The sequence below is a fragment of the Aythya marila genome (assembly GCF_965140915.1).
Source record: "Aythya marila genome assembly, chromosome: 4".
NCBI classification, from domain to species: domain Eukaryota; kingdom Metazoa; phylum Chordata; class Aves; order Anseriformes; family Anatidae; genus Aythya; species Aythya marila.
In genome coordinates this window covers 23,531,993-23,548,895 of record NC_139045.1, presented here as the reverse complement: position 1 = coordinate 23,548,895, position 16,903 = coordinate 23,531,993, and the positions used below count along the sequence as shown (strand labels likewise).

At 35.0% G+C, this 16,903-nt stretch overlaps 1 protein-coding gene across 1 annotated transcript in view; it reads right to left on the bottom strand.

Moving 5' to 3' along the window:
• VEGFC (vascular endothelial growth factor C) overlaps positions 1-16,903 on the bottom strand; it is a 74,335-nt gene that overhangs the window by 16,800 nt on the left and 40,632 nt on the right. The window contains exons 2-3 of the mRNA XM_082758771.1: positions 6,944-7,157; positions 5,419-5,609 (exon numbers count right to left, since the gene is read on the bottom strand). Of these exons, the coding sequence (XP_082614897.1) occupies positions 5,419-5,609; positions 6,944-7,157 (405 nt within the window). The remainder of the gene's footprint in view (positions 1-5,418; positions 5,610-6,943; positions 7,158-16,903) is intronic.

The following is a 16,903-nucleotide window of genomic DNA, read 5'->3' as shown; positions in this document are numbered from 1 at the left end:
AAGTCTCTTCAGATACTAATGGTCATTTTTACATTTACTTTTCAAAGCATTAGGACTATGTTTAATAACAGAAGTGTTAATTATCAGATAGGCTACTGTGAAAGTCAGCTACGAGACTGTTGTTTTATATTGAAAAAAAAAATGCTTTACTTTCTGCAGAATCACAGAATGGCGAAGGTTGGAAGGGACCTCTGAAGGTCATCTAGTCCAACCCCCTGCCGAGCAGGATCACCTAGAGCACATTGAATAGCATGGCATCCAGGAAGGTTTTGATATCTCCAGAGAAGGAGACTCCACAACCTGGGGCAACCTGCCCCAGTGCTCTGTCACAGTAAAGAAGTGCCCTGTAATATTCAGCCAGAACTTCCTGTGCTTCAGTTTGAGCCCATTGCCTCTTGTCCTCTCACTGGGCACAACTCAAAAGACCCTGCCTCCATCCTTTGACACCCTCCCCTCAGATATTTATACACATTGATGAGGTTTCCCCTCGGTCTTCTCTTTTCCAAGCTAAACAGGTCCATCTCTCTCACCCTGACACATGATAATGTGCACTTTACAGTACTTAATTCTATATTTCTAGGTAAATTTTTGTACAATAGTTTCCCTCAGTAACTATATACACCTGTTTTTGCAATTTCGATTATTATTTTTTTCTGTGTAGGAAAACATAAACAGGTTCTATACTTTTATTAATGCTGGCTTTCTCATGTTAATTAAAACAAGCAAATAAACAAACAAACAAAAAAAAAACACACAAACAAACACGGAATAGTCTTTAAATTTAGACCAAAACCTGATACATCTTCTATTCGGTCAGCTAAATTCACCAGTTGTGACTGATTTTGTTATCCCTGCAAGACATTTACAAATTTATCACTGGATATTTGTATTTATAGAAAAGTAAGATTTTTATGTACTGTATTTTTACAGACTTCTACAGCTATCATTTTGCATTAATAAAAACAGAATCTAAAGATCATCTTACAAGACTGATTTTTTGACTAAATTCATCTGAGCACAACACTAAACGTAAAACAGGAACAGAAAGAGAAAATGATAACCTTTCTCATAAATGAGTATACACAAATCTATCTACAGATAATACTTTGAATATAGTATCTTCCCCATCATAAATCTTTCAACCTAGCCAAACATGAAATGCTCATCTTCAAAAACAAAGAAAGATAATTTTTCTTTGTACATTTGGACTACAGGCTTAGAGTCTATCGCTATAGTCCATAAATATTTTTACAAATCTCTGGGCATTTAATTACTTTTTATTCTCCATAGGACTGATTTGAAGCAAAAAAGTCAAGTAGTTAGTTCACTATCTAATATATTTCTTAATATATTTCTTATAACTTTTCAATGTCAACAAGAGGTATCTGGTCATCTTGAACTCATAATGTCTTAATTATAGAATATGTGTAATATTAAACTGCATTTTATTCACAAAGCACAACGCTAAAATACATACCATACATGTACTTTAAAAGGTTTGAAAAGGCTGTTTTGATTTTCTCTCCTCCACAGTAGGAGACCTGTAATTTCAATGGCAAATTTCTCTACCTCAGACACAACCTATAATCAGGTATATTTTAGGCTAAATAGTTATCATTCATTCCACTGCACCAGCCAAAACTAAAAAACTTGTCCTACAGACCTGAATGTCAGCTGCTTATGCTTATATTTTCTGCCTCCTGGTACAGACAGGTATGCAATTAAAGAACTTTTCAGATTAATAAAAAGGTAAGAGGATAATTAGATCCCTTACAGAATCACACATGCAATTATCAAACCATTTTATCCTGAATTTTCATTTTTTTACTTGTAATTTTTTAAAATTCTTGAAGTTCAGCGCATATGCTCTGTGCTGTGCTTCTCGAGTGAGAAATACAGTCAGAGGAGACATTGCAAAGGTGGTCCTGACTTGTTCCATCCAACCCAAATGGCCTTTGGCACTCTGCAATTACTGTGATGTCAAGTGCATCAGTCCCCTTTTCTTTTCAGCCTCATTATTTCTTTACTCCTCTTGCAAGAGCTTGCAGGCCAGAACTGTGTGGTACCACAGACCACCACATAGAAGACTTCATAAATGATTTCATAAATGTTTAGCACGCTAGGGTTCCTTATTCTAACTTCTTATATTTGAATCAATTTTCTTCCAATAGATTTTAACAACAACAACAAAAAAAAAACATTTTGAATTTATATTGATTTATCTCCCACTATTAATAGTAGCTACTTTATCATTACGATCACCAGTCTAATATAGAAAAATGCATGGGAAAAGACATAAATGGTAAAGTTCAAAATGACTGAAAATTCTTGTGACAAATGCATCTCCAAATTGTTTAAAGGAACATCACGTACATCTCAAATATGGCAAACAACATCAAGCTGCTAGCTTATTTCCTGTGAGAAAAGCTCCTCTAAATCTCATCTCAAACTGTTTGGAAAGATGTTTTCCCTTAAGGGATTATTACTGTAACCATGAAAAAAGATTTAGGATCTTTACATCAAATAATGTGAAAGAAGCCAAAAAACTGTCCATCCTGCCAGCCAAGAGGAAGAATGGAATGAGATGGCTCATTTTTGACATCTCCTCACTGCTTCTCTTTACCCTGTAAGTAAGTACTTCTAGGTGGGGCATACAAAAAATACAGCTCAGGGACGGCTATTGTTGCACCAGGTAGTTCCAATGTTTGTAACTGCTGTTGAATTACTCGTATCAAAGAAACAGAGAACGGATATAGGATCAATAACAATTTAGGAACAAAAAAACACTACCACACAAACCGACCAAACAAACAAACAAAAAAAAATCACCATAAAAAAATCAAAATCAAAATACAATCAAAACCCATCCAACCACCCTCCTCACAGACCTTTATTAGATAAGCCACCACTTACAAACCTGGGTTATTGCAGTGTCATGGATAAAGGAGAAGAAATGATCTACGGCATTTTATGAATTAGCCTAAGGGGATCTTCAAATGTTTTCATAGACCTTGTACCGCATCTTAAGGAACTGTCTCATATCCCAATCGTGATTGTATAAACACCCCTTAGCATTACAAAAACAGTTTTTGTTGAAATTAAAAGCAAACCTGAATATTTTTCTATTTTTCTCTTAATAAAGTTAAGTAGCTAGAAAGGAGAAGCACAGCCAGCACTGGAGAACTGTTGAACTCTCTCTGGACCACCACAGCATTCCACAAGCCAACCTGGGAACAGCTGACCTAGACCATTCTCCTGCCAATCAATGATTTGGTCTCCATAAAAGTAATTTCTATGCTTAGCTCTTTTCTTTTTAATTAATTACGAATAAAGCCAATATCCATTTTCTTTAGATTTTAATGTCTGGAACCAATACCAAGGTTTGCCCTCACAGTAAGATCTCCAGCTGAAAAGCTCCTTTGCCATTAAACACTTTTTCTGCAAGGTGACCATAAGGCTTCTCTTATGGAGTTTATACATCAAAAAATAAGGCTACCAAAAATTCTGACTTATGAAAAGAAACAGAAGAAGCCTGGTTACTAACCATTTGTTTTCATTTCATTCAGGAAATAAAAGGAAAACAGTAGTGAAAATAGGTGTGCAGGGTACCTGAATTCCACAGAAGGGTCTTGAATCCAACACTTTTTCTTCCTAATGCTCATCTGATACAGGGCAAGCTGTAGTCACATAACTTTAAAAAGATTTGAGATGATGACAGATGAAGAGATATAGCTATAGCTCTCTTCCTTTATAAGTATTTTTTTTTTTAAACTGCATTCTGTCAAGGACCAGATAAAACTGGAAAGCAGAAGCGAGATAGAAAACTCTGAGATTATATTGCTTGCTTTTACAGAATAGGTAAGAAAGCAAAACAATGCTGTCATCTCTTCTTTCTGACAAGCCTTGTAGCATTTTCCTTTTCAGTCTCTCTCAAATCTTTAACTACACCTGTATCATATCACCAATGACATCACGAACTTAGAAAGAAACTCAGTACTAATCTAAACATTTTATGCTAGGCAAAAAAATTGACTAATGACTTCACTCAACAGGTATAAAAAGAAAGATGAATCAAAGGGGATTATTTACCCAAAGCTTACAACGTATTCCAAGACCAGGAAGTCTGTGCAAAATGCAAAAACTGTCTCCAACTAGATCATCCTTTCTTCAGGTAAGATAAACTTCTTATATGCCAGATAATAATAATAATAATCTGGCCATATTTCTTAGTTTGTAACATGAAAAATATATATCTTTCAAGCAACTGGAATTAGGACAGTTGTTGGGGGAATAATATCTATGGAGCTGAATGGTATCAGTGTTGTAGTTTTCCTTGTTAAAGCTATTTGAGTTGCATTATCCTTGTGCTGTGTGGCTGCCTAGCACTAGCTCACACTCAGGATTAAAAATTTTTGGTAGAATACACCATTTCACATAGACAGGTTTCATGAGAAATGAAGACAGAAGATGTATTTAAAAAAAAAAAGTTTGCTTTTGTTTTCTGAATTTTTCTTAATCTTCTCTCAAGAAGGCTCTGAGCAATAAGAATTATCGTGACAAGGGAATGATATTTCCATGGGCTACCATTTAATCATTGGCTATGCAGTTACATATCATACTTATATATACATATGGATGTCTTCAGCTAGAAGAATCTAGTTGAAAAAGGAAACTAGATTTACTATAAAATCAGTTTTCTTCAAAGCATTAGAAAGAAGTGTAAAAAAAAAAAAAAAAAAGCCCACAACCAACAAAAAGACCAAATATTGTAACAAGAGCAAACCCTAGCAAATATTTTGAAGTGTGACTATTTTTACACAACTTTTGTGGAAACCATTGTTTTAAGATGATATAATAATTGTTATAGATACCTAAAATAGAATATGGCATGTATATTTTTCCTTTAACAGAAGCTCACAGGCTCAATGCACAATCCCTGCACACTCTTACCTGTTCACTAGCCTTGAGCTAGTCCTGAAGAATAAAAACTGGACATATACCTGAGGATGTTGCATGAAAACACACAAAAAAGCTACTTTACACAAGTATCTCTTAATATGCCAAGGTTCAGCTCCTAAAAGGCTCTCTTTGCAATGTGAATCCTGTCTGCACATGTCCTAATACAGTCTTCACTAACAAAATTACAGGCTAAATACAGCAAACAGATAAAATTAAGTTTAATGGAAAATGTCATAACAAAACTGGACATCATAATCTTTTTTTTTTTTTTTTGAAAACCAAATATATTTGTGGGTTAAGCATTTTCTTCCTGGCAGTAGTATCTTCAGCTGTTTTTCCTATATATTTTAAAATTTATTTTTTTCTTTCCGCATTGTGGCAATAAATAAGTTTTAAGTATGCACGGCCATAAACAGATTTGCAAGGAGCACTTGGATTGTAGTAAGAGTGAGAACTTACTGTCTTGCTGATGTAATTTGTGCTGATATTCATGCACTGGAGTCCTTCACTGTTGCAACAACCTCCACATCTGTAGATGGATACACATGGGGGCTTAAAGAAGGTGTTTGTAGTTGCTCCAAACTCTTTTCCCACATCTACGCACACTTCACGTGGCATGCACTGAGTTTTTCTCCATTCAGTATCAATACCTGCCAAAATATAGGGAATTTCATATGTTATAAAGCAGCTGCTTAAAAACAGTACTCTTCTGCAATAAATAAGTAGCCTTTTTTTTTTTATGATTAGAAACAGAATATGCATTGCAAGAGTCCCACCCTTTATTCAATGAAATACACATTGTTCAGTGTTAACTTTTAGCTAATTTTCTCTTCAAAGGCATGTGCCATGGAGCAGAGGCATATTTACAATAGAGCTGCGGATGCTGAAGCTGCATGGGTTCCTTCTTTGCTTGAGTTAAGTCCCACCTTAAGCGATATCTAGAGAAGTACTGCAGATTTCAAATTAAAATTTAATGGTCCCAACACTGTACTCCATTTGGAGTACTATACATTAAAAACAATAAATTTGCTGAATTACATGAAATAATATTACATGAAATAATTACATGAATTACATGAAATTAATTTGAATACATTCACTTTGTTAACTACAAGAGTGTAATTTAAAGCAAAAGGCTTTAGCTATCATGCACACCACGTGATTTAACCTGAATGGTGGTATACACACTTAGATCATCCACATAAATTTCAGCCAGTATTTCACATAGTGTTATACAGCCTTTACCAAAAGCAGAGTTACACTAAACAGCCATGAGACTTGCAGTTGTACAGGCCATTTATTCTCTGATGGAGCCAGTATTTGGTAGGCAACTCAGAGAAAATGGGCTCCATTAAGGTACATGATTTCCAATATCATGTCAAAAATTACTACTATAAATCTTGTGTTCCTCTGCCTGCAAGCACTTGCTAAATTGTAAGCTTCAAGTCACATAAAATATTAAGGGGGTACTGACATATTTGTTTGAAAACTGTTTTTTTCTTATTTGAATATAAGTCAGCTGTCCTCTTGTAAAAGGAAAAAGTTACAAGTGGATAGTTTGACCTCCTACAGCAATAACACATAAGAAAAGAAAACATTATCAGCCATGACTTAATTGCAGAAAATGAGCAGAATCAGTTACTGAATTGAACTATTAGTGTCTTCTTTGCTTTTTACAAATTTTTTATAGCCTCTACAAATCAAGATTTCTTATACCTTAAGAGAAACAATTTCTTACATTTACCGAGCTAAGAAAGCAATCTATAGCTTTCTGAGAATGGATATACCAAAAATACTTCTGTGGAGCAATTCATTTCACTGTGAAAAGTTGACAATGAAGTTTTTTTTATAATCATTACATCAAATGAAACTGCTGAGAGTGGTTTACTAATGATGCTGAGCTTTTAACATATTTTTGATGTAACTGACAAGTCTTCAGATTTTAATTCATCATGTTATAACCTATTTTATAACTTGTACTTACTTTTCAGGATCTCTGCGTTATAGTGTGCTGCAGCAAATTTCAGTGAATCATCTGATCTTGTGTCAAAGCTAGACTGTTCCCTGTTGTGTTGCCAACCTCCTTTCCTCAACTGACATTTGAACATTTTCCAGTATTCAGGGTAAAGTACTGTCATGAGTTCATCCACACTGGACACAGATCGCAACTGATCTTCCAGGTCTTTGCTTGCATGAGCCTGTCAAAGTAACATGTAAGATTAATTACTTTCTCTATTACACAAGGTTTGCTGGAAACTAGCCTGAAAAACAACTCATGCATTTTAAAGTTTTGATCAAAGGGGTCCTCATTTCAAAATCTACTTTTGTCAATTGATGTTGACATAACACTATATTGACATATACTGAAACATTTTGCTTGTGACAGTAACTCTTTATCATACATGTAGTTCAAAACACCTGTGTGAGAAAGAAGCTGTAGAATTATGCGTATCCAAGCACAATTTGCAGATTAAAACAAAACAAAACAAAGCATTTTTTCCCGGAAACAAAAGCTTTCATGATACAATTTGGAATGCTTAAGTCCAAAAATATTGATATGATGCTCACATTATTTAATATTTAACATTATTTTTTCATTTTCCAAAAGTCCAGGAAAATGAAAACACCCAGAAATACAAAAAGGGTGAAAGCAAAATTAGAAAAATAAGAAAATAATTAATACGATTTTTGTATCCTTTTATGGAAAACCCTAGCAATGTGAGCAAATTCTTATTATAAAGGATTAACCCTTAAATTTGTATGAGTCAAGGATTTTGATACCTTTAAAAATCTGAACTGCATACTCCCTTGCTAGTAAGACTTTCAGTTGAAACTCTTCAGGACTAAGGACAAGGCATAACAGCTTTAAACTAAAAAAACGGGAGAACTAGATTAGATATTAGAAATAATTTCTTTACTATGGGGGTGGTGAGGCACTGGAACAGGTTGCCAAGAGAAGCCTCATTCCTGGAGGTGTTCAAGGCCAAGCTGGATGGGGCTTTGGGCAACCTGATCTAGTGGGAGGTGTCCCTGCCCATGGCAGGGGTGTTAGAAGTACGTAATCCTCAAAGTCCTTTCCATCCCAAACTCTTCTATGATTCTATGAGTATTATGCTTGGTAACATATTATTTCCAGAGAAGCCTCAAGTCTGGTAATCTCATTTTCTTATATGCTGGCTTTTACACAAACTCATTGCAATGGCATTTTCTTAAAAGACTGACTGGGATTTACATTTTAATTTCTCATTTACTCAAGATTCCTAGATTTCTCTATCCCCTTAGCTGAAACAGTATCAAGGGACAGCTGTGATTTCTTGCCCACCCTCTCACCCATGGATTGCTGAATTCCTAAAGGGAAAAGAAGCAGAAAATATTAAAGAACCTTTAGTCACCTTCTCAGCTTACATCGCCCTTAGATGGCAGTATGAGACACGAAATATAGAGGTATGCTTAGTAAGGTGTCTAGCTGTAGATTTTGTGTATGCTGCTACAAAACTTGTTTTGTTGGTCCAAGAAACACAATGTAAATAAAATGTACGTCTAAAACCAGAAACATAAAACTACAGAAATTAAAATGTAAGATTCAGTTCCTTATCAAACTCCACTATTAAGAAAATAAGAAATTCTTTCAATTCAGTGATTAAGTTCTTCAGTGATGAATTGCCCAATTAGCTTTCATTAGCTAACAAGTAAGGCTCCCAAGTAAAGCAACCAGTTCTAAACAAGCTCACGCAAACCAAAACTACTAAACTACTTTTTATCTCACAAACAACTAGAAAAGTACAAAACGGCACACAGTGTAGCATCCGCTATCTTACCAGGTACCAAAACCAGGAGAAATGCCTCAGTAAGACAGGCTCACAGAACTCACTTCCATAACTACTAATGCCGGAACTAATGCAGACTTCAAAATCATTTAATATGTCAAAGTGTTGTGGGTTAAATAAAATAAATATATAAATCACTACAGCCCTGCTAACCACAATGCCATGACAGACTACTTTGTCCTCGATCATTTTCACAATCAAGCTTTCAGTCTCAGAAACACACATTCAGGACTTCATCTCTTTCCTTGCCTCCCTAAGAAGGGCCTTCTCTGGCCCAAGCCATGCAGCAAGCAGTATCTTGGGCATTGTCTTCAACATAGTTGGCAACACAGAGCATCTTGTGCTCCCATCACTCCTGCTGTCCTTGCAAGACACACACAGTTTCTCAATCCATTGGTCACAGGCAAAAATCCAATCTTAACAAACAACTACTTCAGCCACTGTCTGCTTGCTTTCATCTCTCTAAGTACATGAGTCTGGAGCACCTCTCCTATACAGAAAGGCTGGGGACGTTCAGCCTGAATAAGAGAAGGCTCCAGAAAGACCTCATTGCAGCCTTTCAATACTTAACGTGGGCTTATAAAAAAGATGGAGAGAAACTTTTTGCTCGGGCAGACAATGACAGGACAAGGGTGAATAGCTTTAAACTAAAAGAGGGGAGATTTAGATTAGAGATTAGGAGGGAATTCTTCACTCTGAGGGTGGTGAGGCACTGGCACAGGTTGCCCAGAGAAGCCCTGTCCCTGGAGGTATTTAAAGCCCAGTTGGATGGGGCCCTTAGCAACCAGATCAAACAGGAGGTGTGCCTTCCCATAGTAGGGGCAGCGGAGCTGGATGATCTCTAAGGATGATCTCTTCCAACCCAAGCCATTCTTTGATTCCATGAAAAGAGAACAGTTTTTGAGTAGCCTCATTCCCATCAGGTAGTTTCCCAAGCATCCTGCAGCACATGCACCTTGAGAACCAAGTTGTTGATGCACTGTACTGTAGTAACTGACATGTGATGGTAATATATGTCGTGGGAGGTCACAGCATGGAGGCTCCCTATACATCTTGTCACAGGGCTGAATGCCAGTTCATTACACAGAAGACAGAGATAGAAACTGTTAGTCATCTAATAGCTGCGTCCTAGCTGAATGGAGGTGATGTGAAAGTAGAAAGTGAATTGACACCTTCCACACTTTGATGACTTTCTAAAAACAATATGGACCAGTGTAGACAAAGTGCTAACTAGTGCTGTTTCAGTTATTCAAGGTACAGGCCTAAATCATCAGAAAAGTAAGTACTGAAACTCAAAATGACTTAGTTGAAAAGATAACATGGTATAGAGCAGAAAAGAGGTTGTATTTACTACGTATAATTCGTGTTAATGAAATTCTTTTTGGTGAGGAAATCAAGTCATATCTTTCCAGCTGGACAGCAAATTCAGTATACGCGGGTTAAATGCATGTGAATAAAGGAAAGCATGAAGAAATAAGTGGCTTTATTAAATTACATTCAGTACTTTATTAAAGTATTGTCTCCAAGTGCATTTCTTCCTAAATGTTCCATGGGCCTCAGAGCTATGTGAAAGACAGAATAACAATCTGCCTACCAGATAGCCTACAATCTCAAGTGTGAATATATGGGTATGCTTTTTTTTATTATTATTAAGTGAATCCTAATTATTGCATTGGAATTACTTTCTGTTGAGTTTTATAAAACCATTTGCTTGTAAAGGTAACTTCAATTCAAATTTATGAATACTCTGTAGAAAACTCATTGACTAGAAGGCTTTTGTTCTCTCTAATCTTCAGATTTAGCAAGAAAAGAAGGAAAACCATGCATGTATACTAACTGTGGTATATGCAGTGTTCTGGATTGTGGATATATATGAATGTCATTTTTGAATATGTTTCCAATGTTACCTTGACACACAGCTCAATGATTTCTGCTTGGTGTATTCACTGCAAGTCTGTGAAAGGCATATATTTTTGAACTGTGTCAAATTACTCTCAGCTGTGTCAAACTGCTCAGAGGAATATAAGCATAAGAAGCTTTTAGAGTGATTCAATTTTTGCATGACAGTCAAAATTTATTATTGACATGAACATCAAGCCAAATGTTAAATTTTGGTTGATTAGAAGAGTGTGCGCTACATATAGTAAAAACACCAGATCATTAAGAACTGCTAAAAAGAGATTGCAGTTTTTTTTTTTTTTTTTTTTTTTTTTTTTTTTTTTTTTAAATTGAATGCAACTGCTTTTCTAAATGTAAGACTTGCCTGGCAACATTTCCTATTTTGTCCAAATTTTGGTTAATTTCACAAAAAATGCTGACTCTATATACCTGTCTTCCATTCCAAATGATAAAGTAATAAAGCTTGCTGACAAGATTTCTTTCATTAAAAATTATTTAACTTCAGAATGTTTTATTCTGTCAAAGTAGGTTTTTCACAATGTGGGTTTCCACAATTGGAATGTCCAGTTTTTCATAAAATTATACCTAACAAAAGGAGAGGTGGGACACAAAGCAGACTCCATAACCATTAAAAAAAATCAGATCTATAATAGATTTTCCACGCATTATTTGTCTTTCATATCCCCAGTGTCTGCCTCTATTATTAATAACAAAGGTCAGAACACTTAATATTTGGCAGAATACATGACACATAATTGATGGTGCAATGTGCTATAATGGTACTTTATGCATCTGTTCCAATAATAGTTGTCAACTCACTACATTTTCAAGGATTTTGTTGACAAATCTTAATAAGAAAATTCTGCCTATAAAATCCTCCATTTTAATATGCTTATATCCTGTATTTATTGACTGACTGAAATGCAGTAAAAATCAAGTAGTTAAATTACAATGTTGAAACAGTGTGCAGGCAAATGGAAATATTGCAAAAGTATGTATAAACATTTCACTTGCATAATATTTTATTGAAGTCTTCATGTATTTCAGCACTATTTTTTGGAAGTTGCTATGAGGAAAAAAAAAAAAAAAAAAAAAAAAACAGAAAATACGCTAATCAGAGAATATGTCTTAACCATACTTAAGAATTAAAATTAACTTTTTTGTTTGTTTGTTTGCCCTTACAGTAGTGCCAGAATAGCCCTGATTTTGATCTCATATGCACTGATTTGGTACTAGCAAAATTGAATGACTTTCCAGAATTTCAAACTTCAAAGTTCCTGTTGGATACTGTTACAAAACAGTGCTTTACTGAAATTAAATGTTAACACTGAGCATTTTTTTTTTTTATTTCAGATTAAAGAAGTAGTAACACCAGTGCAGCTAATTTGAACTAAATCAGAACATCATAATAACAGCAGTAATCTCTCTGATCAAAAAGATCAGTCTCTGCTCCAAAAGAACTTACAAAATGCATTGGACAAACACAGCAAATAAGAATGAAGGTACAAAATAAATAGAAAGTAGAAAATGAATAAAATGGTATGAACTACCTTACGCTTTAAATGACCTTCATTCATTCTGGCATTTTAAATACCAAGAACAACATGAGGCAAAACAAACAAAAGTAAAATATATAAAATGGATGGGGAAGGAAAAATAAATGAGTTTGAGGAGATAAGTGGAAGATGGAATTTGTTAAAAATAAGCTAAAAATTACATTGGCTATGAGGACAACCTTAAAACTACAGAAGTTTCACTCCTGTACATCTTATCACATCTTATTTTGTTCAGAGTATTTTTGGTGAGGATAAAGTACTAGAAAATCATCCCAGGATTCCATTAGTATTCTTCTATTTATGAGTACAAGCATTTAAGTGTTTAGCATACAATTTCCACTTTGTGGGAAACCCCATTTTTATATGCATCAACACTTTGCAGTAAATATTTTATTTCAATATTCTTAGAAAATGTTGAAAAATATTCTAAGATTGTATATTTGTACAAAGGTATTTATGCTTGGTCCTTTAGTCAACATTTCAGTGCTCCTGTGGTTCTGAAATGCACTTCTTGGCTTGTACTTATTCCTCAAGTACATGCATTCCTGAACGGTTCTCAACATTCCCTAATAAGACGGCAGTACTTTCATCCAATCAATGGCAATTACTTATGAAAATACCACTTTTTTAATCTAAGTCTGATTTCCCTGGGAAGCAGAGAGAGAGAAAGATCATTCCTCTCTTTCTAGAGCAACTCCCCGCTCCACTCAGTGGTTTCTTTAGAAACTCATCTTAGGTGGCCAATTCTCCCAGGTTTCCATGAGCCTAGGCAATTAAGACACTGTTGTAGGTGACACGATATCTGATACAAGTAGAGATCATAATGCCACAGTGCACAGTGAAAGAAATCCATAAGATACAGACCTTTGTTTTTGAATATACGTGACTGTGTGTGTAGACATAGGAAAAGAAAAGGTGTTAAACACCCTTCCTGAAGGAATAGAAAGTAATTTTGAGAAAGAGGTTGGTGGCACCATAGCCAGATCCTGAATATTTATGACCTTTTCTGAAGCAATTTCACAACTACATTATAACAACAGAAAAGGCTTTGTTCCCATGCCTGGTCTTTGAAAATCAGCCTTGTTCCACAGCAATAGCTCTCGACTTGTGGTTAGCAAAAACCTACTGGCTATTTCTAGGGATACACCATGTAGTAATTACAAAATAAATTATGAAAATCATGCCTGTTTTCAATAGACTCGATTCACTATTCAGGAGCTTGTGCTAGATGAGCATACAAATTAAAGGTCAAAGGCTGTACTGCAGTCATGGAAATTTATGGGATAACCATTTGTTGTGTAAGTGCACCTGCATCTAGATTCTTTAATTGATTGAAAGATTCATAGCAGGGTGTCCTGGTTTCAGTTAGAACTTCCACTAGCATTACAAATAGATTGGGAATCAATAAGGATTTGGATTATTGCCGCTGAAAAGCTTACACCTGATTAAATCTTGGAGACACCAGGCAGCACATTCTGTAGCAGAAGAGATGCATGCATTTTCTTGGTCATCTTCAGGTACAGTGATCAGTGGTGATAAATGGCAAGGATCACTGGGACTAGGTGCATGATCAGAAGAAAGGGGAACACGTTTGAAAACTAAAAATAAAGGAAAACATTGTGATGACTACTGCATTATTAAGGTGGCTAACAGACAACACCATCTACCAGAAAGGAGACAGCTTGCAAAATCAGCCCTGTGTCCCCTGCAACATAATTACTGCAGACTGTCAGTTTAAGTCATATATGTAACTTCTATAACATATATATGACTTATATGAGGGAATATAATGTTCATTTTTAAGAATCGAGTTCAAATAAACAACTTTTCATTAAGGATGAAAGTGAAGCATTCAATTCTGAAAGTACTTGGAAACTGAACAGAAATTGAACTTTGACTAAAACCTCTGGTTCTAAGACCTTATTATCCTGGAAAAATGGTAAAATGCCTGTTACAAGTAGGGGTTTTTTTGTTTTGTTTTTTTTTTGAATATGTCTGTTTTAAATGCCCTGCAACCTTTTGTTTTCCTTCCAACAGTCAGACATATCTCATTAAAATCAGTACACAAGAATAACCCACCATGACTTTACAACAAGATTGTTTATTTTCAGTCTTTAGTGAGCTTGCATTGGTATTATCATGACTTTTATTAGCAACTGCCATTAGCTTTGTCAGTAAAAGCAAACAAATATGGAGACGGTTTTTGAAGAAAACTATTAACATCGTAACACTGCAGTTATCTGTCATCACTTTGGCAGATGCAATACTGGCAGTGATATTTCAAGGCTTTTAAATTATCAAGCAGAGATTTACTAGATTGAAAGGTAAGGCAAAACCCCATTATTTTAATCTAAATGCCAGCCCACTCTGGGACAGTACCTGAGTCACACTGTATGAAAACATCCTAGACCCCAGAAAGAGGTGAGAATTCTGGTCATGTATCAAGCGTTGGACTTCAAAAAGGCAGTTGGTATAGATTTTCATGTAATAATTTCTATTCTACAGATCAATAGTGCATATGAGGAGGTTTTCCTAACAGCTGGAATAAGAAATTGCACATTCTTATGAACATTTCTGAATTATGTTGAACACATATGGCTACATCTTCTGGGACATTCTCACCACAATGACAGTATTTAGTTTTAAATTCAACTTTCTTGTGTATTCTTGAATTTTTAACAATGTGGCTGTTTATAGGACAGAAGGATTACATGAACACATCACCTCTTATCATCTTTGTATAATTTCTCTCACTGCTAAGTAACTTTCCTTTTCATCAAGTTTTTAAATCACTATTTAAAGCTCTGAGCAAACATAATTAATCCATGGTCTAAATATTTAGCAACAGGTCACAGAAATTTCTTGAATTAATTATACTTTTAAAGCAGTACTTAAAATAAATAATTTCACAGGCCATGAAACAAGATCAATTGGATTTCAAAGAAAAAGCTGAACTTTATTCCTAAACAAATGTCCTAATCTAACAGGACATGATTTCTGTATTGTTAAACAAGCTTTACACAGTTTACAGATCTGTACAGAAATATTAATTAGAAGACCACCTACCTTGTTACATTGCCTATTTCAACAAATATGCCCATTATAAACATAATACAAAGCTCAAAGTTCAACAAAAAAAAAAAGTTAAAAGAATAACAAGCAATTTACAACATAGTAATTCCAGTTGCAAAATCTTTGTTTTAAATTATTCTGGGCAAGTTTTGCATAAATGAAAAAAGAAACAAAGGTTCTTGAAAACTCAAATTTAGTAAAATGCACAGGTTTCTAAGTGCATTCTATTAAGATTATATTAACGTCTATTTCTTTTATTTACTATCACATTTCTTCAGTTCATTTTACAAAAGTCATAAAAAAGTATATTTAGTAACTCAAAGTAACACACCAGACTAACAAACCACACAGCTAAGTCTTTGTTAACTAAGCTATTACATTCTGAGATTTCATTAATACACAAAATGCTGTAAGCTGCTTTTATTTTTGTTGTCAAACCCTTACCCAAATATTTTATATAAAAGTTCTTTGCTAATGTATGAAAAATAAAGAGATCATCTGAAATTCATTAGCCTGAGGTAGGTAGGCACAAAGGACTTGCTATCCATTGCCTACTTGTGCCCATTCTGGTAATCTGGAAATTTGTTCCATCCTAAATTCTGCGTGGAACATTCTTTGGATCACCATTTGACATCTGTTACAGAGAAATTATACAGGGAAAAAAAAGCACTTGTTTAGACACTGAGCCCATATTTTTTTTTGCGCTCACGCTTTGATGGTGCATAAAAAAATAGCCAGACAACAGAGAAAAGCACTATCCAATCTTAATCCCAAAATTCCAAATGGATTAGAACAGTACAAAGAGAAGAAGATTTATTCTCAAGCCTTTAAGTACAACATTACATTGAAAGCAGTTTAAAAACAAAAGACAACAACAAAAGCCTTCACCCCCACACAAAGCCATATTGTCCCATTACGAGCAAATTATTTAAACACAAGTAAATACAGCACTTCAACACTTCAATATTTAAGAACTACAGTAGTCTGGCAGGGAAGGAGACCATTGTGTTCCTCCTATGTTTAAATAGCCTGTACCAGATTCACACTTCCAGGGATGGCAATCAGCTCATGCATTCATGTACCCCTACAGAAGGGGTAAGAAAGATGCCAGACACACCCACTTTTGCTTTCTCTAATGGGCTAACTTTATTGCAACTACAGTGTAAAAGACCAGTAGTTCTATGAAGCTGTCACATCCCTTCCATACAAGGGGGAGGAAAAAATAAAAAAACTACATTTTTGGATCAGAAAATGAGAACACTCGTGTGTCATTGAAAGAGAAAGCTTACTGTACCATGTAAAACCTGACAGGTATTAAGGGGTTTGTCAGCAAGGCATGAGAGATGGGGAAATGTAAATGAATCCTCAAGACCAGCAAATCCAAGAACCAGACTGAGACTTGCTCACAATTCCCTTTCAGGTAACCAAATCAGGACAAATATATATTGCCCATTATTTTTGGCTTAAATTATTCTGAATAGTATATTGTACCGTAATGTCACTTAAGAAAGGTCAGGGAACATCAGCACTATTCAACAAGACCCTAATTTATACTGACAGGACACAGAGTAATCCAATGGTGAACACGGA